This window comes from Neomonachus schauinslandi, chromosome 15 (genome assembly GCF_002201575.2).
Source record: "Neomonachus schauinslandi chromosome 15, ASM220157v2, whole genome shotgun sequence".
In the NCBI taxonomy this organism is placed as follows: Eukaryota; Metazoa; Chordata; class Mammalia; order Carnivora; family Phocidae; genus Neomonachus; species Neomonachus schauinslandi.
Window position 1 is genome coordinate 25,472,446 of NC_058417.1, and position 24,990 is coordinate 25,497,435.

Below are 24,990 nucleotides of genomic sequence, written 5' to 3' on the forward strand. Positions count from 1 at the left end.
CGCCGCCGCCGCCGCCGCCGCCGCCGCCGCCGCCGCCGCCGCCGCGGAGCAGGTAGGGCCCGCTGGCCGTCGGGCAGAGGTCGGGCAGAGGTCTGTCTGCAGGGCCGCCTGCGTCTGCCAGTCTGCCCCGAAGAGGACAGGACTCGCTTCCCGGGGGACCTGGCTGCGTCCCGGACTGCGTGTTCTCCTCCGCGGGGCAGGGCTCGCGCTCTCTGCCTTGCGTCCCTCTTCGGCTTCGCGCCCTCGGGGCTACTCTGGGACAGGCGGGGGAGGGCACCCTTGTGGCAGCGGGGCGAGCCCGGGCCAAGTGTCCAGCTCCGACGACGCCGAGAGGGCGGGGGTCGGGGGCGAAAGCTCTGGCACCGGGAGGGAAGAACGGATCCCAGCCGGGTGAGAGCGGGGAGCGGCCGCGCGGATGTCGCTCAGAGGGTCACAGTGATAACCTGATGATCGCAATAAAAGGAATCCGTCTGTGCACGCCCTCGGCCGGCATGGGTCTGCGTAGCGTCTGCGGGTGCGCGTGTCCCTCCTGTGTCTGTCCGAAAGCCTGTGGCTACGTCCCGCCACGTGGAGTGTTTATGTTTGTGTAGTGTGTCATCTACCCTGTCGCGGTCAGGATGTGTCCTCTGCGTACCACAATAGGTGCAACTCCGAAGGAGTGGGTCTCAGCTACTGATTACATTTTGAAAAATTTACCAGTGGTACAGTATAATTTTATGAAACGAAACGGTCCCGGGGCTGGCAGCACTCTGCATAGTTCCTTGAGTCTGTGTTCTCCGTCCTGAGGGCTCCGCGTGGAGCCGTGGCCCAGGCCGACAAAAGTCCCCTTCCCTCTCATCCCTAGACCATCGAGAACATCAAGGTGGGCCTGCATGAGAAGGAGCTCTGGAAGAAGTTCCACGAGGCAGGCACCGAGATGATCATCACCAAGGCGGGCAGGTCAGCGCTGGGACGTTTACTTGGGGGATGGAAGATGACTGGTGGGAGCGATGGGGATCCCCTTGGACGCTCTCGCCTTAGCCCCGCATCCTACCACGGTTTGCTACTGGGCGCAGAACTTCACCAGGGGAATCCTCCTCTAGGAAGCCCAGCGGGAGGGAAGGAAGGGAGGGGCAGCACTATGCAAATAAAATGCAAATAAGGGTCACGACGTCGGAGGTCCCGGTTCCAGCACTATCCTGCTTTGTCCTCCTCCTTTTGGGGACCTGCCTGGTTTCTCAGGATTGCATTGATTGGGGACCCGGAGATGGCCCTCAACAGATGGAAGGAGGGGACCTGTGTTTTCCTATTTCCATAATTTTCCGGGGCTGCGTGCACCCCAGATCTCTCATCCCAGGGGTGCTGCTCCTCTGTTGACAGCAACACCCCCCCCCCCCAGCCAAGGGAAAGGGCCCGGTGTGTTGTTTAGGGAGCAGCTCTCGGGTGGCTGCCAGAATAATGATTTATAAAGTGGAAACATCTTTAAAATGCGCTGGTGTCTGTGGGAGAGAGCCTGGAGGAAAGCGTGAGAGGAGGAAGATGCAGCCGGGGCAAGATGAGAGAGAGAGAGAGAGAGAGAGAAGAGAGAGGAGAGAGATTCAATGGGGCCAGGAGTCTTGGCGGGTGGGGCAGGAGGGGCTAGGCCAGCAGTTATCAGTGAAGGGGGATTGCTGCAGACAGTGAAGCTGGAAAGTTCAGGTGTAGAAACTACCCCTTCCCCACTTACTCCCATTTGATTTTGGTCCCTGAGGGGAACAGGGTAGGTGTGAAAATGTGCTGTTGTCTGGCCGTGGGCCCATGATTGGGTTTTCCAAGGAATAAGGTGGTGAAGCCTTAAGGGCCAGCTGCTTGCCTCTGTGCAACCCTCAGGCTAGGTGCTGCAGGGTCTCTGCCCTCTCCTCGCCCCCCTCTGCAAAACCATACATACGGTTGTATGCAAAGCACTTAGCACAGCTCCTGGCACATGTAAGCGTGCCATAAATGCTAGCTAAAATTAATTGTAATTAGAGAAATGTCTGGCATCCACTTAGCATTTTTCTTCTACTTTTTAAAGAACTCTGCCGAACTGCTCAGAGACCGGTGGGCTGTTCAAAAGAAAAAAAAAAAACCTGGTAGTTTGCAGTGTGTAGTGGAGTAGTCCTGTGGTCCCTCGTGTCCTTTCCCTGGCAGGACTTGCAAGGTTTCCTCTGTTTTGTTGGGGGTAAAGTCTGGCCACTTGGCCACCCCAGCCTGGTAGGTGGCAAGGCCACCTGGAGTCTCTATCAGGAGAAGAAGCAGGGGGATATCAGGGCCTGAATTTGCTGCATTTGGGAGATGGGGAAGGAGGATGCATGAAGGGAACCTGGTAGAGGGTGCCACTTAGAATAGTCCTTGAGGACGGTGGGGAGCCAGATGTCACAAGCCTTGCCTCTTCCTAGCTGAGTGCACTTGGGCACGTCTCTAAGCTTCCTGTGGTGTTGGCTAACACAGAGCTGGTGACCGGAGACTTACCTGCCAGCCTTCCTTTCTCAGGCACTCTGAGACTCAAACCAGGGGTCCTGTGAGCTACGTATGGTAAATTGTTGAGTGGATTATAGGTGTGAAGAGGGGGAATTTATTTCTTGTGACTGCCGGGGTGGAGGGAAGGAAAGAAGAGAGAGAAAGATCCAGAATTTCCCTTTTTAGGCAGCAGAAATAACCTTGTCTTTTGAAAATAAATGGTCACCATGTTCTTGGGGCAAGCCTGGCCTCTGGCATTTAAAACAAAAGGCATTTGTGATTCTCCTCAGTGGGGTTTCCTGCATCTGCATGGGTCCTCCTCCTTCCCTCCCCCCAACACAGACACACACACACATACACTTCCAAAGGTACCAACATCAGGCAGATGTTTGTGCCCGATTCCTAGTGAAGGCTTAGAGATGGGCCTCAGGGAATGATGATAATAATTTTTAAATGGCTGTGATGAAGTTGGCCAATTATGGTTTCATCACACCCTTTCATTTCTCTGGCGGAAAGTTATTCATGCAACAGGTCTAGTCCTAAAGAAAGTCACTAGCCTCATCGCCCCTCCCCACTGTTCTCACAGACCCTCCTTCCTCCTGCATAGCTGCTCACTGACCTCAGAGACCAAATTCAGGGCTCTGATCCCCGTGGCCCCCTCCCCCTTACTGCCTCCCTCGCCTGGGCAGCCTCAGGAGGCAGCTTGCTTTGCTTGGGCTCGGTTGCTCTTCAACATCCTGTGGACTCCCAGTTCTCTTCTTTGTGTCTCTACCAGCACCCTTCTTGGGACACCTGCATTTCTTAGCAGATGGCCTGGACCCTTCTCCTGAACCTTGAATCACAGATTCCTAGACTGCTTGAGCTGGAGGAGAACCAGGGGAACGTAAACCTGACCCCAGAGAAGGGAAGGCACTTGGCTCTTATAGATAGAAGCAAGATTAGGCAGTTCCCGAGTCTACACAAGCCAAGCTGATGATACTCCACCTCCAGAACAAAACCCCAACTTTGAGAAATTCCCCTTATGGCTTATTTACAAGGCCATTCAATGTGGGGTTGTTGCTCTACTCTAGAGACCCTGGCTGGTTAGGGGCATGGTCATTGCTGTCTGGCTGAGGGAGAGGCAGGCCCTGGAAAAGGGGAACCCAGGATGTTCTCAAGCTAGTTTGAGTCTTTGATCACAAGCCTCTTGCCTGAAGCCCTGAAGGTTTTAAGGCCGAGGAGAGAATAATCCCCTTCATTGGATAGTGGCTTTGGATTCTCAAACCATTTGATCTGGGGAATAAAATGCCAATCACATTGGGAGACATCAATTTCTGAATGCTCAGTAACCCCTGATGTCAGGTGTAAAATGGGCCAGAATCCTCCCAGCCAGTTTCTGTCCCTCTCAGTCTCCTGAACTCACAAGTTTTAAGCCATTCACTGCATCAAGCAGACCCCTCCTGTCTCTACCTCCTTCACATCCCTGCCAAGCTTGAAACATGTGAGAAACTGCATTTTCTCCCAAACATAGATAAAAGCGAGCTCCACAAAAATTTAAATATAAACCTCCCCAAAATGAAAATTTCCTAACCGTTTGACTGCTCTCCTCCTAGGTCATGGTTTTGCCACCAGATAAATCTCCACTATCAGCCTTCATAGCCTGTTGAGTTCAATGTTGCTTGTGTTAGTGACAGTGAATTTGCGTTTGAAAAATGAACTACCGATGAGAACTCCTGTTGAACCTGTATTGTTTGTTATTCTGAGGCAAGGATTTGGCCCAGCTTAATCTGGGGCTTCAAAGCCAATTGCCCTTGCTCTGTATACAGAGCGTCAGAACCCAGTGGCGTGGATGATAAGACAAGTAAGGGTTGAAGACACTGGGAAAGTGGGTTGGAGAGAGAGTCCTTTGATCTCTTTCTAAAGTATTTTCTGAAAGCAAAAGTCTATCAGAAGGAAGTGTCTTTAAAAAAGAATCTGAGAAGCAACTGATCTTCCAAAACAGCATTCATTCCACACACCCTCACTCCTGCCCCCCACCTCAGGGAAAATATTTCTTAAAAATGCTTTGAGTGAATTAGAAAACTGTGTGTGTGTGTGTGTGTGTGTGTAAAGTGGGAATAAATTATGAAGCTTTGCCATTGCTCTCAGAAATAATTAGGCTCTAGAAGGTTTGGTCTCAGTATAGGCAGCATCAGCAACACAGCTCCCCGCTCCCCCAGTAAACTGAGCCTTGGCTGATGGGCCTTAACCTCTTCCCAACATACTCAGAAATGTCTCTCAAGATTCCCAGACACTAGGGATAGGAAGAAGGGTGGGGTTTTCTGTGGACCCCCATCCTTTGCCTGCAACCGGTTCCTTTCAGACTCTGGGCTCCGCTGCTGGTGTATATATATATATATGTGTGTGTGTGTGTGTGTGTGTGTGTGTGTGGACACACACACATATGATATACACACGGGTGTAATTTTCAATGTCCATTTTATTGAAGTGGAACATTCCTGCAGAAAAATGAACAAATCTTAATTGTACAGCTCTATAGACTTTCACAAATAGTACCCGCAATCATGGCACCACCCAGATAAAGAAACAGAAGAGAATCCTCTTGTGTGCCTTCCCACCCCACCAATCCCCGCCCCCCCTCGAAGCCCCTCTCCGGACTTCTCACCCCTTGGATTTGGTTTTGTGCCTACGTTTAAGGGAAGGCACATCTAGCTGCTCCTGGGGTTTCCGGGCCCCCAGAGAAAGTCGGGTGCCTTCGGGTTTGGGGTTTGGTGGCCTGGCTAGGTGGAGAGAATCTGGCTGGTCTCCTAGATCCGGCTTAATCCCTGCACCCCCCTTCTGGATTGGTGAGGGGCTCGCGTAGGTCAAGGTCAGGAATTTGGCGAGGGCTTAGGCCGGGGAGCCGGCAGCCCCCCGCGGCTGTTTGAGCCCAGCTGAACTTGCACGTCCCCCTCAGCAGCGAGCGAGCATTTGAGGGGCTGTTGCCAAGATCACAATGCCCCGAATCCCTTGCCCCGCGCCCCGCAAGCCTCCCACGCCGAGAAACGTCCAAGGAAGCTTATCTTAGCAGTTCATTCTAAAACCATTTCCGAGTATGAAGTAGATAAGGCTCCAGCCCGCACCCTTTCAGAGCCTGTTTCATGATCAGAGGAGAAACCCCCGGCTTTCATCTCCTCCCGGGCGGCGGGGCGGGCGGCTTGTTTATTCCCCGGCGGAGCCGTTTCCGCGGGCGCCCGGAGCGCCCCTCTGCCTGCGGGGCCCGGAGCCCCGAGGGGCCGCCAGGGACGCAGACGGGAGGCCCGCGGGGCGCAGGGAGAGAGTGGGGGAGAGGGCTCGACGGCGCGGGACTGGGGGTGGGGGGGCCGCGGGGTGTCCGGGAGAGGCGAGCCCGGGATTCCCGGCCAGCGCCCGTGGCGGGCAGAGTGGGAGCCAGGCGACTCAGAGCCCTAACCTCTCTTCCTGGCCCTCCCTCCCCGACCCGCTGAGCTGTTCATTTCCCCCACAGTGGTGGTTTCCAGGTACATTTATGTCCTGAGTCACAGAAACAATTTACATCGCGCCCCCTCCTTCCATCGGTTTCAGGAGAGAGGGCCTCACAGTGTAGGGGAGCCCCGAGGAGGTCACAGCTCCCAGACCCAGCCTGCCGTTGGTGGCAGGAGTCACGCCCACCCGGGAGGGCTCCCTTGCTGGGCCTCTGGGCTCCAGCTTTAGCCCCCTCTGGAACCAAGGGCAGATGCCTTCAGCGGGGAGCGGAGGCTTACAGGCTGCATGGACCCTGTGCTTCTCCTGCACATGCAGCCTTTCCCCAACCCGTGTGTGCCCTGCATTCTACTGGAGCCCCGCAGGTGGGGAAATGATAGGGTCCCCAAGGCTCGTGTTCTCAGAAGCAGTCACCAAACTGGACCCCTGACAGATAGGAATAGATACCTATTCCCGTGAAAGCAGAGGCACTCCCTGAGCCTGAGTAGTTGGGCCTGGAGCAGTGGACTCTTGAACTCCCGGCTCAGACCAGCTATCCCATCCCCCCTGTCCCTGCCCCTAAGGGCTGCCAGCCCTGTGAAGAGGGGAATCAATAGGCAGCGGAGGCAGAGGCTGGGGGATACCTTCCTTCCCTGCGCCAATTCCTGGCAAAACCTCCCTGAGGGTGTTTTCCGTCAGGAAAACTGTGGTCAGCTGTGGTGAGCTTCTAGGAGAAGCCAAATCACAGGACCCTGCCTTGGGGAGCTGAGCACAGGCTGCTTATAGGCCTTCTAGAAAGCATTTAGCCCATGTCAGCCTGGCCTCCTGAGCTGCTGAGCGAAGCGTAGTAGGGAGTAGGAGAAGGGGAGGGGCAGGGTCCTTGACCTTCCTCTCAGCCCAGGTTAGGGAGACTACTCCAGTGGCAGGGAGACATATTCTCCTGCCCCCTTTGTAGATACTGTCCTGGGGGGTGGCCATATCTGCCCTCTGCCATTGCCACCTGAAGTGATTACAGGACAAACAGGCTAAGTGCGGGGCACTGGTGCCCGGTCAGCCCAAGCACAGCCAGGGCTGCCCCATGTTGTGGCAGTTTCTGTAGCGGTTACAAAATGGTGGTCTGGAGGGGACAGGATTCTTGGCCTTCCCCCAGGGAGGAGGGGAGGTGAGGCAGCTGCTGCCCTCCCCGCTTCAGCTTTAGCCCTATCAGGGAAGAGGCTGGGCCTGGAAAGAGGGTGGTGCAGGCTCCAGCTGTGCCCCCAGGCCGGGCAGGGGCTGGTGAGCCGGCAGTACCGGGTTCCTGAGCCCTCTCACTTCCCCCATTCCTGGAGAGGGGGTGGGGTGGACATTTGAAAATGCTTTCAATTGACATCTGAGACAAATTCTTCCACACAGTTTATAAGTCCCTAGACTTGCGGCTAGAACTTCCCTCCTCCCTCCAGGCAGGCACACGTGCACACATGCGCACTCCACTGTGTACTCAAGTACATGCGCTCGTGCGTACACAGGGCCACACACCTCCCACGTCCCTGGCCCACTGCAGTGCTCTCACGGGCCCTTCCTCCCGCAAGAGAGAGGGCGAGCAGACTGGGGCTGGGCCAGGGGTAGAACTGAACCTCCCACCTCTGGGTCCTCGCCGGGGCTTGCTGTAGGGTCTGCCGGCTTGAGGAGGCCTTGATCCCTTCTGGAAGCCCTGTCCTGTCCAGGTAAGCTGGAACCCCTGTTGACAAAATGGGGGGCTGCAATCACCTGTTTGAGGTGTCTAGGACAGCTTCCCTTGAGGTTCTGTCAGCTTAGTGAGGAGGCAGAGGACCACTTGATGGCTTTCCTTGAGGGGACAGTCTGGGCACTGTCCCAACTCAGGGGATTTGGTTCCTGATGCCCTAGTGTCTTCAGTTAGGTTTGGATCCTGCCTCTCTCTTGGGGGAAACACCTTTGTGGGAGATCAGCTAGGAGAGGGTGGGGGTGTCTTAGAGGATTGTGAGGAAGGTCTGTCTGCCCCTCTGGGGAGGTCCAGTGTCAGGGACCTGGGGATCAGGGGCAGAGCTGTGCCCCTGCGGGTGTGTGTACATGCTGTTGTTCCTGTGTGTGTGCTGAGGGGTCTGGGGAAGCCCTTCTCTAGAATATTCACTGAGCCTCAGGGTCCTGGACAGTCTTAGCATGGGCTGTGGAAACTGGAAAACTTCCTGTTTTTTGGTGAGTCCATTTTCACAGAGGTCGGTCATCCACTGGTTTGTGGAGGGAGGAGTGCAGTGAGGGCCAGTGGCAAGAGTCACAAGTGGACTCAGTGAATCCAGTGAATCCACACACCAACCTATGAGATAGGTGGTAATATCCCTGTTTTAGAGATAAGGAAACCAAGGCACAGAGAGATCCAAGCAAGTTGCCCAACGCCTCACAACCTGTCAGTGGTGTGGCCAAGGCACAGTGGTCCTAGAATCTTTTCTCCATGAGGCTCCTGAGCTGGCTTCCCCTGGTCCCCGGTGAGTGTGCACAGGCCCAGGCGTGGTCTTCACACAGTTAAACACTTCTGCTAAACACCCCAAAGGAATCCAGAGACCTAGCAGCACTCTCCTGTTTTCCTGTGAGTTGGTTTGAGGCCCGAGGGCTTCCACAGAGGCAAGGCCCAGAGGAGACACTCCATTGATTACAGAAGCAGCTGACAGGGACTTGCTCTGGCCCCTGTTAATGGCAGCCCAGAACTTTAGTTGCATATGGACTGGCAAAGGGCAGGAGGGAAATTAAGCAGCCAGGTTGCTGTTGAAATCCTCTCTCATGACCCCGAGAGTTTCTATGCTTTAGCTGCTCACAGCCAGTAGGCCTAAATATTAGGGGATCGTGGGGAAGAGGGAATTGCACTGGGGAAGCCAGGTAAGCCCTCTTCCTAGACACAGCTCCCGGGGCTCAGAGCAACTGGTGCGGCCCTTCCCTTGTGTAGGGGGAGGCTGAGGCCAGAGAGGGAAGGGCCTTACCCAGCTCACACACGTTCTGATCAGGGGCCAGTGTCCCTTAAGGCCTTCTGTCCCCTCACCCCTGTGTGCCATCTCTCCCGGTGCTCTGTCTCTGCCTTTGCCTCACACCTTGGCTCCCCCCAGGAGGATGTTCCCCAGCTACAAGGTAAAAGTCACAGGCATGAACCCCAAGACCAAATATATCCTGCTGATTGACATCGTCCCTGCAGATGACCACCGCTACAAATTCTGTGACAACAAATGGTAAGAACCTGGGGCCCTCACATCCCCTGTCTTCTCTCACCACACCCACCCCACCACCTGATGTTTGGTCCAGGGACTCACCAGCTAGTTCCAGTGATTGCCCAGACGTGCGGCATTGGGAACTGAGCCTGCAGGGGCTGCAGGGTTGGCAAATGTCTGCCCACCTGCTGCAGATGGGGCTGGGGCTGGAAATGAGTTGCAGTGTTTGAGTGTTTGGTGGCTTTCAAGAGTCTGTTCTCTCCCTACGGCTGTGGACAGACAGGATTGGTGACTATGCTGTGGGGTGAGAGATGGACAACAACACTGGATGAATATAGGCTCTGGTCGGGCCGCGCTGGGGAGGAGGATGGGAGCTGTTTTCTTGGGGGACTTTGATATCGGATGGTTAGCACCCAGATGCCTGGTCTGTGGCATCTTCTGCTGCTTTTCCACTTGCTCCTTGTCTGGCTGTGAGCCCTTCCTTTAAGCTGTTGATCCACAGTGAAGGGCAGCTGCCTGGTGGTTGGATGACAGGATGCCTTGGCAAGGGGTTGGGGGAAACAAGTGGGTTGTAGGGCAAAACGGGGGCCGGACAAATAAACACTGGGCTGCTTTTTCTAAGGCCACCTCCTCTGTACGCTGTCTGTCCCCAGAGCCCAGGACAGCACTCAAGGAGAGAGAGGGATTGAATGAATTAGCAGCCAGCTGGGATGTGGGCTCCACAATGGGTTGGTAGTAGGGTCAGCAGAGACTGGGCTGAGGAGGCCAGGTCCTGTTGAGGGCCATGTTTCTATTTCTTCTCTCTTCGGGTTGAATTATCATTCAGAGCAGGCTCTGGCTGAGGGGACAGTTACCAAGTAATTTCTTTGGGGGCAAGCACTATATTGGGGACAAGTAATTTTTTTTTTAAGATTTTATTTATTTATTTGAGACAGAGAGAATGAGAGACAGAGAGCATGAGAGGGAGGAGGGTCAGAGGGAGAAGCAGACTCCCCGCCGACCAGGGAGCCCGATGCGGGACTCGATCCCGGGACTCCAGGATCATGACCTGAGCCGAAGGCAGTCGCTTAACCAACTGAGCCACCCAGGCGCCCGGGGACAAGTAATTTGAGAGTTGTCTAGGTCCTCTGAGAAGCTCCCTTCAAATAATATAATTTATAACATTTTAAAATTGAAACTATAACACGCACACAGAAGTGCCTAAATCTCCGCACAATATACTTGTGATTAGCCCCATTCTTTGAAGTAAATAAACACATCTGTCTGTAACTTCCCTTTCTCTTTCTACTGCAAATAAAAGAGATTCAGAATCGCTCCTCCTCCTCAGCACGCTCTCCTCTGACCCTCACTCCCACTCACAATGCCCTACATTGAGAGTATAGGATGAGCATTGATTTTTTTTTCCCTCTCAGGTTTATGGGGATTTGCTCTCAGAGGGGACAGGGAATCTGGGCTTTTCCAGACCCCAGAGTAATCAACCGCTGTGGTTCTGTCTGCTCTGTTGGCAGGATGGTGGCAGGGAAGGCTGAGCCGGCCATGCCAGGAAGGCTCTATGTCCACCCCGATTCTCCTGCCACTGGGGCCCACTGGATGCGGCAGCTGGTCTCCTTCCAGAAGCTGAAGCTCACAAACAACCACCTGGACCCCTTCGGCCATGTAAGAAAGAGACTGCCTGGCCTTGAGAGCCAGCCCTGGTGCTCAGCTGGGGGTGGGCTGGGTAGGGGTGGAGATATGGAGAATCCACTCTGGGGATCCAGCTCCGGGATTTGGCACATGCCGGGGCCAGACTGGGGAAGGAGCCGGGGTCTGAGTCCCACAGCAGTACATCTTTCCCCTCATACTTGCTGCCTGGGTAACTTTGGGCAAGTTTCTTGGCCTTTTTGAGCCCTGGTTTCCCTATCTAAAAACCTTTCGTGGTTGTAAGATTTAACTGAGAGAATATGCAGGAAGCACTGTGCACATGGGAGGCTTTAAATACATGGCAGCTATCGACAAGGACAATGATGATGGGTCAAATCTCTCCACTTCGGTTTCCCCAAATTTGGCCTTGCTGGAGCCAAACACACATTCACTTTCTTGGGAAAGAGTCACTGATGAGTTCTGAAGCCTCTCTTTGGTGTGTGCCTTCTGCTGGGCCTGGCAGCCCCTGCCCTCTGGAAGGGAAGGCCTCGCCCTGGCCCTGGTGGCCGCTCCTTCCTGGCCTTGCCTGGGGCCTGGCTCTTATAAGAGAGACTCTGGAGCCCCAGGGATGCTGCCGCTGACGCCCCATCCAGGCTGCCGAGGCTCATTCTTTCCCCATCTGGCTCTGGCAGGCCCACAAAAAGCATTTTATGTGGAAATTTTTAGCTCAAGTGTGTGGCAAACTGAAGTCTGGGGACGTGGTATTATCCGCCGGGGCACAGGCCTGGCCCCTCTCCGCTACCCGTCGTTACTCTGGAAGTACAGGGTGGGGTGGGGTGGAGCACGGGGGCCGTAGAGGCTGCTAGATGCGGTTGCCCAGGCTGCACATGTGATCCTCAGGGTGCAGCTGGTGGTAGGGGACGCAGGGGTGAGGAGGGGTGCAGGGATGTGCCTCTTTCATACCTAAGTTCTATTCCTGAGGAGTTGTATGCACATCAGAATCCTGTGAATCATAGTTCCTCATGGAAAATGCCAGCAATGGGTCATTTCTGATTGATTGGTATATAAGACAAGCAGCCCTTAGTTCTAATTTTCTGAGTCTGTTCCGTTCTCTTCTGAGTTGGTAATCTATAAACAAGCAACTAGGAGAAAGCTTAATGAGTGTAATGAACTCCTGATTTTTCCGTTTTGCAAGGAGCCCAGGTTTTCCCATGCGAGGCAGGCAGGTGCTGGGGGTGTGTGGCAGAAAGGGGCAGCCCCAACTTCTCCTGGGGGTGGAGGCAAGCCACCGATCTAATGGGAAGAGTGGGCCAAGTCCCCACCTCCCAGAGCACGGGGCCTTTTAACCAAGAGACAGAAGGGCCTCCTGGGTCTTACTGGGCACTATCTTGGCGGAGACTTTGCTCCCCGTTGGCTCCTACCTGGCCTCCTCTGCTTGCCCAGGTCACGGCACCAACCTGGAGAGGTTAACGAGGGCCTCTGTGGTGGGAGTTTGGGACTAGCTGGCAGGCACGTGTCTGCCTGCCACTGTGGACAGGGCAGAGCTTGGCAAGAGCTGGATCTTTGCGTGAGCCAGCCTGGCTTGCCTCTCCGGTGGCTCGCCTGGGGTCCATAAGGGGTTTGCTGTAATCCCGCATATAGTCTTGAGTCTGAGCTGGTGGGGCTGCCTGAGGGGCTCGTGATGTCCAGGGTAGCCCTGGCTATATTCACCATGCCTGCCTGGAGCTCACCTCTCCTTGGCCATAGGGATACTCCCCATACTAACTCAGCTCTCTCTGCAGAGGGTTGGGATGCAGAGCATCTTCCTCCCCGCCCCTGCCCCCCCTCCCCCCCGCATCTGCCCAGCACGAGCAGCTTATTGGTTACAGCACCCTATGTGCAGCGGCAGGACCTGGAGAAGAGGTGACTGTCCCAGGGGCTGGGAGTAAAGGAGCCGTCTTGGACCCACACCTGTCCCCAGGCCAGTATTCTTTGAGCTTCTCCACCCGTCTTTCTGTGCCCAGGGCTTGAGCTGTCAGATCTGCAACTATTTGGAGCATCCCTGGAGAGGGAGCAGCTTCTGACTATGAGGCAAGGGCTGTGGAGGATGGATTCCTAGATAAGCCATGTGGACCAGGGCTTTCTGCTCACTGGCCTGCACCGGTGGGAGTGCTGAGCCCTTCATCACCTTGCCCGGCTTCTCGGTGCAGGAGCCTGGGAAGGAGCCATGTCGGGCCATGAGTCTGCCCCCAAACAAGCCCTTCCTTCTGCATTGCTCACCTCCAGTGTTTCAGTTTTCCCTAAAATCTCCCGGACCTCGAGGAACTTTCTCAGCCAAATGAGCTTTGGACTTTTCCCCTTGGGTCTCCTAGTGTGTCAGGGATTTTAGCTGTTGCCTTTCATTTGCAGCCCTCCCTCAGGAGAAGGGTCCAGGGTCCCAGTGAGAGCCTGGGCTAGGCAGCTGGTCCTACATACAGGGAACAGGGACCCCTTGGACCACATGGCCCACATGTTCCAGGACCGGGTTTAGAAAACTCCTCTTGGATGTTTGCCATGGTCCGGGAGGGCCATCTGTTCCTTCTTGGGGTAGGTTCAGGGTATGACCACCGGTTTCTGGGAGTAAGCCCAAGGCCAGGGGAGGGGCAGAAAGGATCCCGGGGGCTGGGCAGGACTGACCTGCTGCCTTAGAGCTCCAATTCAGCTCCACTTCTGTTCCGCTGTCTAGAGATGGGCAGGCGGCCCTTGCCTCCTACTTGCACCCCCTCCCACCCCCCCAGGGTCCTGGGCCAGGTAACCATGAAATGGTAAGAGAAGCCGCTTCGGGAAATTGAGGAGGGCCTCACCAAGGTAGGGCCTGCCTCCTGCAGCAGGACATGGAGATGGCTGGGTCTTACTTTTCTCCTGATCTGGAGGCAGGGAGCCGATGGCTGCAGTGGGGTGGGGTCTGTGTGTTTGTGTGTGTGTCTGTGTGTGAGAAGAGACACCTCTTATGTCCCAGGACTCCCAGATTGCTGAGCTGGAAGACCAGCTTATGATTTCTGACATAGTAAGTCTAACTGTTCCAGAGGCTGGGTTGGCTCCAGGCTGGGGCTGTAGGCTGCAGCTCTTTGGTCACCAAGTGGCGCTTGCGTTGTCCCCTCAGTGTGCCACCTCTTCCTCTGACTACCTAGTTAGTTACTCGTGAGCCTTGGGATGCAAGCTCAAACGCCCCTTCCTCAGGGAGGCAGTTCAGGGTCCCCATTACATGCTCCCAGATTGCCATGCACCTTTCTGTCCTTGTACTTACCGCAGTTAGGATTTTATCTATTTAAAGATTGGATTTATTTATTTTAGGGGGGAGGGGTGGAGGAGGGGAGAGAGAATCCTCAGCAGACTCCATGATGAGCGCAGAGCCCAGCTTGGGGCTCCACCCATGACCCCAAGATCACAACCCAAGCCGAAACCAAGAGTCGGACGCTTAACCAACTGCGCCTCCCAGGTGCCCCTAGAATTTTATACTTAAAAATCAAATTTGTTTTTGAATAGGAAATATACAGTCCCACGATTTAAAAATAAATCAATGAATAAAAAATGTCTGTAATGAACCATTTTTCTCCTCTGGTTCCCCGTCCACCCAGTTTCTTCCGATCCCGGCCACAGCTAACCATTGTTACTAATTTGTTTTTGGCATTTCTTTTTGCACATACAAGCAGAATACAGAATCTCAAATCCTTTCTTTTATACGCAAAAGGTAGCATACTATAAATGCTTTTTGTGCCTTGCTTTGTCAATAGTATAACATGGAGATCATGCCCTTCACCTAGAGCTTCCTTTGATTCCCTTCCTTATAGCTGCATAGAATTTCATTGCACGATTGTTCCATCAATCATGTAGCCAGTCCTTATCGCAGAAATGAAGATGCCTATTTTTGCTCTTTCAATTAAACTTGTACCTATATCATTTTACACCCGTGTCAAGTATCTCTGTGTGGCGAGTTGCTTGCTCAAAGGGTGTTTGGATTTGTAATTTGCGGTTTCACCCTCCATCAGAGTTGGACTGATGGGTATTCCTGCTACCACTGTAGCCTCCCCGGCGGGAGGGAGAGACATTCTGGGCTTTTCCCAGTCTGACGGGTGAACCGTGGATACTGGTTGTAGTTTCAGTTTGTATTTGCTTTATTCCAAGTGAAGTTAAACATCTTTTTTCCTCTTCTGTGAACTGCTGTCCTTACCCTTTGCTCATTTTTCTCGCGGATTTTTGAGCACTTAGCCATTCTAGGAGCTTTGCATAAATGAGGACAATCTGGCCCATATATGTGATAGAACTGCTCGTATGTTTTCCCGGTTTGCCATTTGCCCTGTGACTTTGCATGTAGTGGTATCCCCACACACAAGTTTTTGACTGAATACATTGCGCTTTTCCTTATGGATTCTGGATTTTGAGTAACTGAAAGCCCTTACCCACTCCTTACTTAGAAGGAAAATCTCTTGGGGTGCCTGGGTGGCTCAGTCGTTAAGCGTCTGCCTTCGGCTCAGGTCATGATCCCAGGGTCCTGGGATCGAGCCCCACATTGGGCTCCCTGCTCAGCGGGGAGCCTCCTACTCTCTCTACCCCTCCCCCTGCTTGTGCTCGCTCTCTCTGACCAAAAAAAAAAAAGTCTTAAAAAAATGAAAAAGATAAAAATTGATAAGCTTTAAAAATAAATAAATGAATAAATAAAAAGATAAATGTAGTCTTTGGTCCAGTACATCTTCTCACTACTTACTTTTGCCTGATTTTTGGATTACTGTTGTGACTTCCCCCACTAGATAGGAAACCATGAGGTTTTAAATCACCCCTGTTTCCTTGTGCCTGGCACTGGGTCTGGCACAGTGGGTGCTGGTAAGCAGTAAGGGAATGAGGGAACCTGCTGCCAGGGGTGGGATTTAGCCAGAGAAGGCATGTCCTCCACCAGGGGCTGACCTCCCTCCAAAGCTCACGCTGTCTATGTGTCAGTGAGGACCCAGGGCTATTGATCTCCCTCTTTTCCTCCTTTTCTCCTACATTGTTGCACCCTGCACAAAATGCCGAGCCTTTGCTGGGTGCATTGGGAGATACAGCTGCCCCGTTCAACTCCCGATCAGGCCTGGTGCTCCGCAGCCAGGTATAAGTATGAGCTCAGGCTAGCTCCGCCTCCCACTGGCTGTCTGAGGTTGGGCAAATGCCTTCACCTCCCCAAGCCACAGTCCCCCTCGTCTGCACCTAATGTGCTCAATAATAATGCCTACTTTATAGGGACATTGTAAAGAGTACTTAGCTCCTCAGCACAGGGCCTGGCACGTCGGCTATGCTCCGTAAACACCGCAGTGTCTCTGAGAGAAAGCAGAAGGCTTTCTGGGCCCCTGGGCTGCCGCCCTGGGAGCGAGGCCTAAGACACATCTGGCCAAGGCCTCGTGAGTTGGCTAATGGGCCGCCGGACTCAGTCCTAGTTTGGATAGTCTTTCAGCCAATCGCTTACCTTTCTGGGTCTCAGTTTCTCCTCTTTCTGTGTAAGCTGTAGACGAATCCTGTCCCCGTCCTTACCTCTTTGCAGGACTGGAGAGGGTAAGAAGGATGATGAAGAAGGTAGTCTTAGAAAGTAAAATTATGACGCAGGGGAAAATCTGGTTTTAATCTATGACACAATGGACATTAGCCACACTTGTATGGCTAGCATCCAGATACACTGTGTTCTGTGGTGGACATTAGGGCCTGGTGAATCCTCGTCACTTACAGTGTTGGGTTGACCCTTGATCATTAATTTCTGAGCGTGCTGTTGAGAGCAGCGTGTGCTCTCTCAAAGGCCATCTGGGATCTTCTCAGGATTCTGTCTCCAACCAGCTATGTGTTCTTGGGCAAGTCAGGTTCCCACTACAAGCCTCCTGTTCCTCATCTGTAAATTAGGAGGTTGGACTAGAATGATTTCTAAGGTCTGCCTCTCCATGCGCTAATGTTCTGTGATTCTAATGCAGATAAATCTCAACCTCATTGACCAAGCACGCTAGGGTGATCTCTCGAGGAGATGGATGTTTGGCGCTATCACAGTTTGTTAAAATAGAACAGGCTTCTGAACTGTCGCCAGAATATAATGAATCCCATTTCTGTAGAACAATGGTGGGACCAGTCATGTAGCAGGGTTTGTTGATGTGGCTGGTCTATTTGGCCCAACGTCCTCTGCCACACATATAAATGTGAGACTCTGGCAAAAGAGATTAATGTGGTGCCTGAGGAACTTCCAAGTAAAGCCAGGTGTGAGTCACAGAGTTGGTCTCACATTCTCCTGGGCTGTTGGGGCTGAGGCGCCAGTTTAAATTTGCGTTGGTTCAATGAGCGGGACTTTCTTCCAGACACCTGTCCAGGTTCCAGACTGCCCGAGTTAGGAGGGGTGTTTGGGACCACTTCTTAGTCGAAGGCCTCCCTTTACAGATAGGCACCCCAATGACTAGAGGGAAAGAGCTTGCCTAAGACTTGCTGCTGCTGAGCAGAGACCCATAGAAGCTTCTGGACCCTTCCTGACTTCTCTGTGTCTGAGATTGCACTCCCCTAGTGGCTCCTTCCTGCCCCTGCAGGTCTGGCACTTTCTCTCTTCCCAGTTTTCCCTGCCAGCCAGTCTGGGCCCCTCCCCTAGAAGGTGTGTTTGGCAATCTCTCCACCTCAGTCAATGGAGGACCTTGTCTGATAGGCTAAGGAGTTTGGCCTTTATCTCAAGGGGCAAGAGGGAACCATCAAAGGTGGCATTATGAATACAAGACATTTACTGAGCTCTAAATGCTGGCAGGGATGGGGGGAGGAGAACTTGGGAGGCAAGAGGAGGAAATACAAAGCAAGTGGACAGTCTCACTGGATGAACTAGAAGGTTCTAAGCAAGGGAGTGACCTGATCTATGTGTAGCAGGTGAAAATGGAGATGGAGACAGGGAGGAGGTTGTCCCAAACCCAGAGAGAGATTGGGGGGTGGGCAGAATTGGGGCTGGGCAGTGGGAACGGAGAGCCTTTTATCTTGTGGATGGAGTCACAGGACTTGGTCACTGACTGGACCTGGAGGTGAGTGACAGTGAGGAGCAGGGAGCTGATGATACCCAGGGCTCTGGCCGGACTGATACAGCCTAAGCCTCCCCAGATGGCAGAAGAGCAGGGCGGCTGCTGTCACCTGGCTGACGGTGTCCTTAAGGGACAGCCCAGCCTCTCTGTGCAGGTGCCTGCATCTGCTGAGGTCTGTCAGTCCATCGTCTGTGTTCTCCCCGCCGTATAGGAGCCCGAGTGGCCAGGGCTAGTCCTGCCGCCGGGGAGCCGCAGCAAGCCTGCGCTCACGGAGAACTTGTCTGTGCACAGGTTTAACCTTGAGGTTTGACCTGAAAAATGCCTTAGAGGCTACCTTGTCTCTAGAGAGCAAAGGAAGATAGGAGAGGAAGGGATGGAGAGTTTGCGGTCATGGCCCAGGTCTTCCCACTCCTGTAATCTGGCCTTGCACTTACTAGTTCCTGTCTGGGGGTAAAAGAGCCCAGAGGTACAAAAGGAGTAAAAGATATGGCTCTTTCTTTTTCTCTTGAGGCGTTTACAGTTTAATTGAAGGGACAAGCAGAAACAGGAAACCACTAGGAAGCAACACGACAGCCAAGTAGACAATGCGTGGGGAGGAAGTTTCAGAATCAGGGGTTCACAACAGGACCCAGTAATCTGGGAAGGCTTCCCGGAAGAGTTGGACCTTGCGATGAAAACCCTAGAAGGTGAGAGAGAAGGGGAAAGGAAGATCAAGCAGAGGGAACCACATGTGAAAAGGCCTAGAGGTGGGACTCTGGAGGCATCTAGACCACCTCCTAGGGATTTAGTTTCTGGGTCTTCTGGGGACTTGGGTCCTTTGTGGACTCCTGCAACTGGGGGACAGTGCGGGGTGACAGAGTAACCTAAAGGGACTGGGAGGCATTTCCCAAGACACATTCCTCAGGCTCCTGGAAACAGATGTCCATGGAGGCCTCCCAAGGCAGGACTTGTGTCCACTCTGAGTTTGTCTATCTGGCAGGCTCCAGTTGGGCAGTAGGTCTCCAGCTGCAGGACCTGGCTGGGGGTTTGGGGTGCTCTGTACCTGCCCCAAGAGGGTCCAGAGGTTTGTCACTGGGGGTGGAAGGGGGCGCAGCCAGTGAAGAAGGCAGAAAAGCTAGCTCTGCTGGGTGGCGCAACCCAGCCAAGCCAAGGAGCCCAGGGAAGGCCGGAGGCCACAGCCCAGCTCCTGACCCACCTAATCCTCAGCTGCGCCTGCCCTCTGGGCTGTCTCTGTCCCCAGGGTGTGCTGAATGCAGCACCTTCCCAGACTAGCTTCTGCCTGGGCATGCCGTGGAAGAGCCTGGTTCTGGCCCTTCTTGTGGCACTCTGGTCACTCAGGGGTTTAGTCTTGCCCCGTGCCTATCCCTGGGAACCGGGAAGGGTGGGAGCCAGAAGGGCTAGCCCAGGAAGGGGCACCCCTAGAAGGAAAGGAAGGAGAGAAAGGAGCTCAGAGAATAATGGGGCCAGAGGACCACAGCCTTGCCCAGCCAGGACAGGAGCCAAAGGGTTAACAAAAGCAGCGGTGCTGATAAAATGCCCCAAATTCCTGGTCCTGCCTCCAATGGGGAGGGCGTCTGGCAAATGTCAACGATAAAAAATACATTTTAATGGCACATGATGCAGCCGCTACCGTGGGGCACGGCCGAATGAGGCAGGTTCGGAGCGGGAACTACTGTGTGTTACTCCCAGGGCTCCAGGGCCAAGCCTCCTGGGCTCTCCTGGTCTGGCGGGGCGACCCACCTCCCCAGCCCCAGGCATCCTCGAGGGCCCGTAGATGCGGGGGGGCTTCTGGCCTTCTCTGGCATTATTTCTGGAACTTTGCCATCTCCTACCTTGGCACCTGGAACTCTAGCCCATGATGGAGCTTCCCTCCGGGCTGTGAGCAGCCTTGAGCAGGTCTGAGGGCAGGATGCATCTGGGAACCCCTTCAGCAGGCCTCTGCAAGTGTTGAAACAGATGAAAAAAGTCGGAGTGGGACACTTTCCTCAGCTCCTCCCCCATGCTGCATACCCTGGCAGGCATCTCTAGGAAAGGCAGGTCGCAGGGCAGGCGTGAGGAGCGGGAGGAGCAGGGTGAAGGGGCAGCTGGAGTAGGAAACCTGAGGGAGATAAGTTATGTATAGCACCTTTCTGGCCTGTGCCAGGAGTCAGGCCCTGGAATCTGGGCTTTTAGGAGAATAAAAGCCAGCCCAAGGCCAGCTGACTGAGACCAGAGACAAGAGGGTGAGGACCTGGAGCTCAGAAAGAGACCCTTCTCTTCCAGATCATCCTCAACTCCATGCACAAGTACCAGCCACGGCTACACATCGTGAAGGCTGATGAGAACAACGCTTTCGGCTCCAAAAACACAGCCTTCTGCACCCATGTGTTCCCAGAGACTTCCTTCATCTCTGTGACCTCCTACCAGAATCACAAGGTACAGCCACCCCCCAGCCCGCCCCCCCCTCCACTGACCCTGCGTGGCATTTCTGTGCCTACTAGTAGGGAGGCAGGAAGGGAAGCCCCCCTGCACTGAGGCAGAGGCGCCGGGGACACCTGGGCTGTCCCTCAGAGCAGCGAGAAAGCAAATGCTGAGCAGGAAGAGAGACCAGACTCCTAAATCTCCAGTGCGAAGTCATTATGGGGATTGGACGAAGCTGGCAACTATAAGAACCAAGAGCGTGGAGCTTGTCTTGTGGCTTGAGTGTTGGGCCATTTTGTTCTATAACCTTCTTCACCCTGGTGGGATTCAAAGGTCAGACTCTGGGCTTGCCAGGAAAAGGGAAGGAATTGGGGAAAGGAGGCTCAGGGCACGGTCATGTGTGGGAGCCCGGAGACTGAGCCTGTGGTCAGCCGGTGGTCAGACGGGTCCACCTCCCTCCCCATTACACCTCCTCCCCTGCCTGACCACCCCAAACCACCTCCGGATCCCTGCACAGGCCACTCTCCCCTGTCTCTCTGCTTCTGCCCAGGCGACCCTTCTCAGGGGACTTGTCACATCGTGCGAGGGACTGGCCAGGTGGGCTGGGGGGATTGAGGAGGGGCCATAGGCTGTGGCAGATTTCAGGCATTCAGGCGTTCAGAGTGACAGATTTGCATTTAGTACGGTCCCTCAGAAGCTGATGTGGCAGATGCCCTGGACGGGGTGACACAGGTGGGAAGCTGTTAGAGGCACGCAGGTAGCCCAGTGGGGTAGGAGAACAGGAGACGGAATCAGAAGGTCTGCAGTGAGTAGAATGGACGGAAGCCAGCAAGGAGCCAGCCGTGAATGGTGAGCGCCGGGAGGATGCAGTGAGGCTGCCGGCCGGCTGGCTGAGGGCTGGGGTGTGCCCCTTCCCTGGACCCTGCCGGGAGCTCTGAACAGTCTGGGACAGGGGAGGAGGGCCAGCAGCCAGCCCAGTCCTCTACCCCAGCGACTCTGTGTGTCCTCTCCTGACAGATCACACAGCTGAAGATTGAGAACAACCCTTTTGCCAAGGGATTCCGGGGCAGTGACGATAGTGACCTGCGTGTGGCCCGGTTGCAGAGGTGGGACTGCCTGGCCCGGGGGGGGGGGGGGGGGGGGGTGCAGACCGGGTTCAGGCCCACAGACCTGGTAGCCCTCCAAGTATCTTTACTCTCTTCCTGTCTCCCTGTCCCTGTCCTCCCCACCTCTCCAGCAAAGAATATCCTGTGATCTCCAAAAGCATCGTGAGGCAGAGGCTCGTCTCCACCCAGCTCTCCGCCAAGCCTGACGTCAGCCCCTTGCATGGTGCCCACCAGACGCTCCAGCACTACCAGTATGAGAATGGGGCTCACGTGCAGTTTGCTGCAGCTGAGCCACAGGACCTTCCCCTCAACACTTTCCCGGCGCAGAGGGACTCAAGCCTCTTCTATCACTGCCTGAAAAGACGAGGTAGCTCTCTCCTAGTCCGGAAGCCCTAGAGGGTCAGATGAGCTCTTCCTACAAACACTCTCCATCATATGTGTGAACATGCACGCCTGTGTGGGCACACGCGTGTGTGCATATGTGAGCATGTACACACACACACACCTGGTTATCGTGTGGTCTGGGAGAACAAGCCTGGAGGGTTAGAGGCCATGGCCCGGCTTAGAGCAGGGATGTTGATTCTTGATTTTAATGCAGCCTTCGGAATCCTCATGGACAGCTTGTGGCCTTGGTGTCCCCAGGACACCGGTTGGTACCCCTGCCTAGTGCCCGGTGTTCTTTATAGCCACTGTTCAGAGCCTCCGCGGGGTGGGCACATCACACAGAGTCAAGTGGACTCTGTCTCAGCCTGGGAGGAGGCTGAAGCCTCAGGGTCCAGAGGTATGGGGATTAGGGCTATCATTTATCAAAGCACCCTCAATCCTAAAACAGGGGTGACCCAGAGTCATGAGAACAGGCTCCCCACCTCATCATACCAGGATCTGCAAAGAGATTCCATTCTTGTGAATGGAAGTCAGCTATGTGGATGTAGACTGGGGGCCAGGAAGCCAGGCAAAAGAACTGTTTTCGTTTTCTTTGGAGAGGAGCCCTGAGCATCTATGCTCTGGTACCGGGTCTGGTGTCAAATTCTCCATCTATAATATAGATGATTATCGTTTATACCAGAAGAACTCTCAGGGCCCCTGAAATTCTCTTGGGAATGAGTTGGGAGACTTTTCCTTAGAATCCAGAATGTTCTCTCCACCTAGCTCCTAGGGAGCTGCTGGTAGGGCTCTGGGTACCCTCTGCTCCAGTCCTATTAGAACGAATGGCCTAGGGGTGCCTGGGTGGCTCAGTCAGTTAAGCGGCTGCCTTCGGCTCAGGTCATGATCCCAGGGTCCTGGGATCGAGCCCCGCATCGGGCTCCGTGCTCAGCGGGAAGCCTGCTTCTCCCTCTGCCTGCCACTTCCCCTGCTTGGCTCGCTCTCTCTCTCTCTCTCTGTCAAATAAATGAACAAAAAAAAAAAAAAAAAAGAACGAATGGCCTAGAACAGGGGTTGGCAAACTGTGGCCCTTGATCCAAATCTGGACTGTTGTCTGGTTTTGTCTGGCCTGTGAGCCATAAAAAATGGTTTGACATTTTTTTAAGAGTTGAAAAAAAAATCAAAGGATGGTTATTTCATGATATGTGAAATTACACGAATTTTAATATCCATAAATAAATTGTATTGGAACACAGACATACCCATTTGTTTACCTGCTGTCCGTGGCCACTTTCATGTGACAGCAGCAGGGTCAAATGGCTGCAACAGATTCCGTTACAGCCCACAGAGCCTAAAATATTTACTATCCGGCCTTTTCCAGAAAAAGTTTGCTCACTCCTGACCTAAAGTGACTGGGCCACGTTCCAAGTCCAAGAGCTTCATGCTCTTGAGGGAAAGGAGGAACTTGGAGGGAAGATAGAGAGGAGGGATGAATGAAGGATGACGAGAGAGCTGGGTAAGAGGGAGAAACAAGTTCCTCCTCTTCAGGGAAGAGGCTTCCAGAGGGGCAGAGGGAAGAGGTGAGTGCAGGCCCTCAAACTCAGTCCACTTACCCCCAAGGCCACCCTGCCCTGTGCACACACACAGCTCCCAGAATGAATCCCTGGAGAAAACAGAAGGAGGGAGGCCAAGTGAAGCCATTGGACGAGTGTCCTTCAATTTGTTGAGTGGGCTGTTGCCAATCCTCAGGCCTGGGTCGTCCCTGGGTCCCAGGGGAGGATGTGCCACTCCAGACAGTCATGGTTGAGGACGTCGAAAGACACATACATATGTGGTTTGGGGCAGCTGATGTCATCTTTCCCCAAAGAGCGTTATCAGCTTAGCCTTAAAAGTCCAAGTCACCTTTTACTTAGTATCAGCTCCATTTCTTAATTTTGTAAACACTGTTCGGTTGGACTCTGTATAACAACAATCTGCTGGGACTCCTTTGAACACATGTAGGGTTTACTTCCTCTTCTAAAAGCAATAGTAAGTGCCTGCGAGTAGCTTTGCCTTGCTAAGGCCTTCCTGGGAGCTGAGGATTAAGGCAGAAACATTGTGGCTTTAATTTTCTGGCTAATTCAGACAGATGTGGCCTCTGGGCCTGTTTCGGCCTGGCAATTGCCTCTACTTTCCTTGGCCAGGGTGGGTCTCACCTAAGAATGCCAGTGCACATTAAGGCCTCTTCCCATCCCTAAGAGTCACGGTGGCAAAGGATGAAAGCTATATGCTGCCTGGCTAACTACATCACTGGGTGTCCACTGATGTGGTGTCCCCTGCGGCCTCTGAGCAGGGTCCATAATCTGACCACTTCTTGGCTGCTGCCACCTTTTAAAAGCTGTAGCTGATTAAAATGATTCTGGAAGTGCCACGGCCACATGGGGCGAGGGCAAGGCCTGCATGACAATGGTAGGCCATCTTGGCATCCAAAAGGAGGGTTCCAGGCCCTGGGCTGGTGGAATATGGCTCTTCCTGAAGGTTTCTTTGTCTTCCAGCAGACAGTGCCCGCCATCTGGACCTACCTTGCAAGCGATCCTATCTGGAAGCTCCCCCTGCAGTGGGAGAGGATCATTATTTCCGTTCTCCCCCTCCCTACGACCAGCAGATGCTGAGCCCCTCCTACTGCAGTGAGGTGACCCCAAGAGAAGCCTGTATGTACTCAGGTTCGGGGCCCGAGATTGCCGGGGTGTCTGGGGTGGACGACTTGCCCCCACCCCCCCTGAGCTGTAACATGTGGACGTCAGTCTCCCCGTACACAAGCTACAGTGTTCAGACCATGGAGACTGTGCCTTACCAGTCCTTCCCCGCCCACTTCACCGCCACCACTATGATGCCTCGGCTGCCCACTCTCTCGGCTCAGAGCTCCCAGCCGCCGGGAAACACGCACTTCAGCGTCTACAATCAGCTCTCACAGGCTCAGGTCCGGGAGCGGGGGCCCGCCGCCTCCTTCCCGAGGGAGCGCGGCCTGCCCTCGGTGTGCGAGAGGAAGCCCCCCTCGCCACACCTGAATGCTGCCAATGAGTTTCTCTACTCTCAGAGCTTCTCCCTGTCCCGGGAGGCGTCCTTACAGTATCATTCAGGAATGGGAACTGTGGAGAACTGGACTGACGGATGACTCCCATGTCCGGAGACAGCCCCAGGACCATGTCAATCCAGTGTTAACCTCTGTGGGTGGCCTGCACTACCGAGAAACACAGGAAGGTATTTCAAAGGGTGGGGTGTCTGCGTGTGTGTGTGCGTGTGTGTGTGCGCGCGCATGTGTGCGCGCGCGTGTGTGCGTGCGTGTGTGTGCGTGCATGCGCACGTTTGGAGAGCATCCGCCTTCCGACGTGCCGCTGAGGCCACGACAAGGGAAAGAAC

The 24,990-nt window shown here is 54.2% G+C and overlaps 1 protein-coding gene across 2 annotated transcripts in view; it reads left to right on the plus strand.

Moving 5' to 3' along the window:
- Positions 1-24,745, plus strand: part of TBX4 (T-box transcription factor 4) — a 25,327-nt gene extending 582 nt beyond the window's left edge. Inside the window, exons 2-9 of one of the 2 annotated variants that reach the window (XM_021704297.1) lie at positions 25-52; positions 845-939; positions 8,988-9,107; positions 10,595-10,742; positions 19,985-20,137; positions 21,140-21,228; positions 21,360-21,595; positions 24,126-24,745. In XM_021704297.1, coding sequence (XP_021559972.1) covers positions 25-52; positions 845-939; positions 8,988-9,107; positions 10,595-10,742; positions 19,985-20,137; positions 21,140-21,228; positions 21,360-21,595; positions 24,126-24,745 — 1,489 coding nt within the window. The remainder of the gene's footprint in view (positions 1-24; positions 53-844; positions 940-8,987; positions 9,108-10,594; positions 10,743-19,984; positions 20,138-21,139; positions 21,229-21,359; positions 21,596-24,125) is intronic. The other variant, XM_021704298.1, reaches the window with a different exon arrangement.
- Positions 24,746-24,990: the final 245 nt, after the last annotated feature.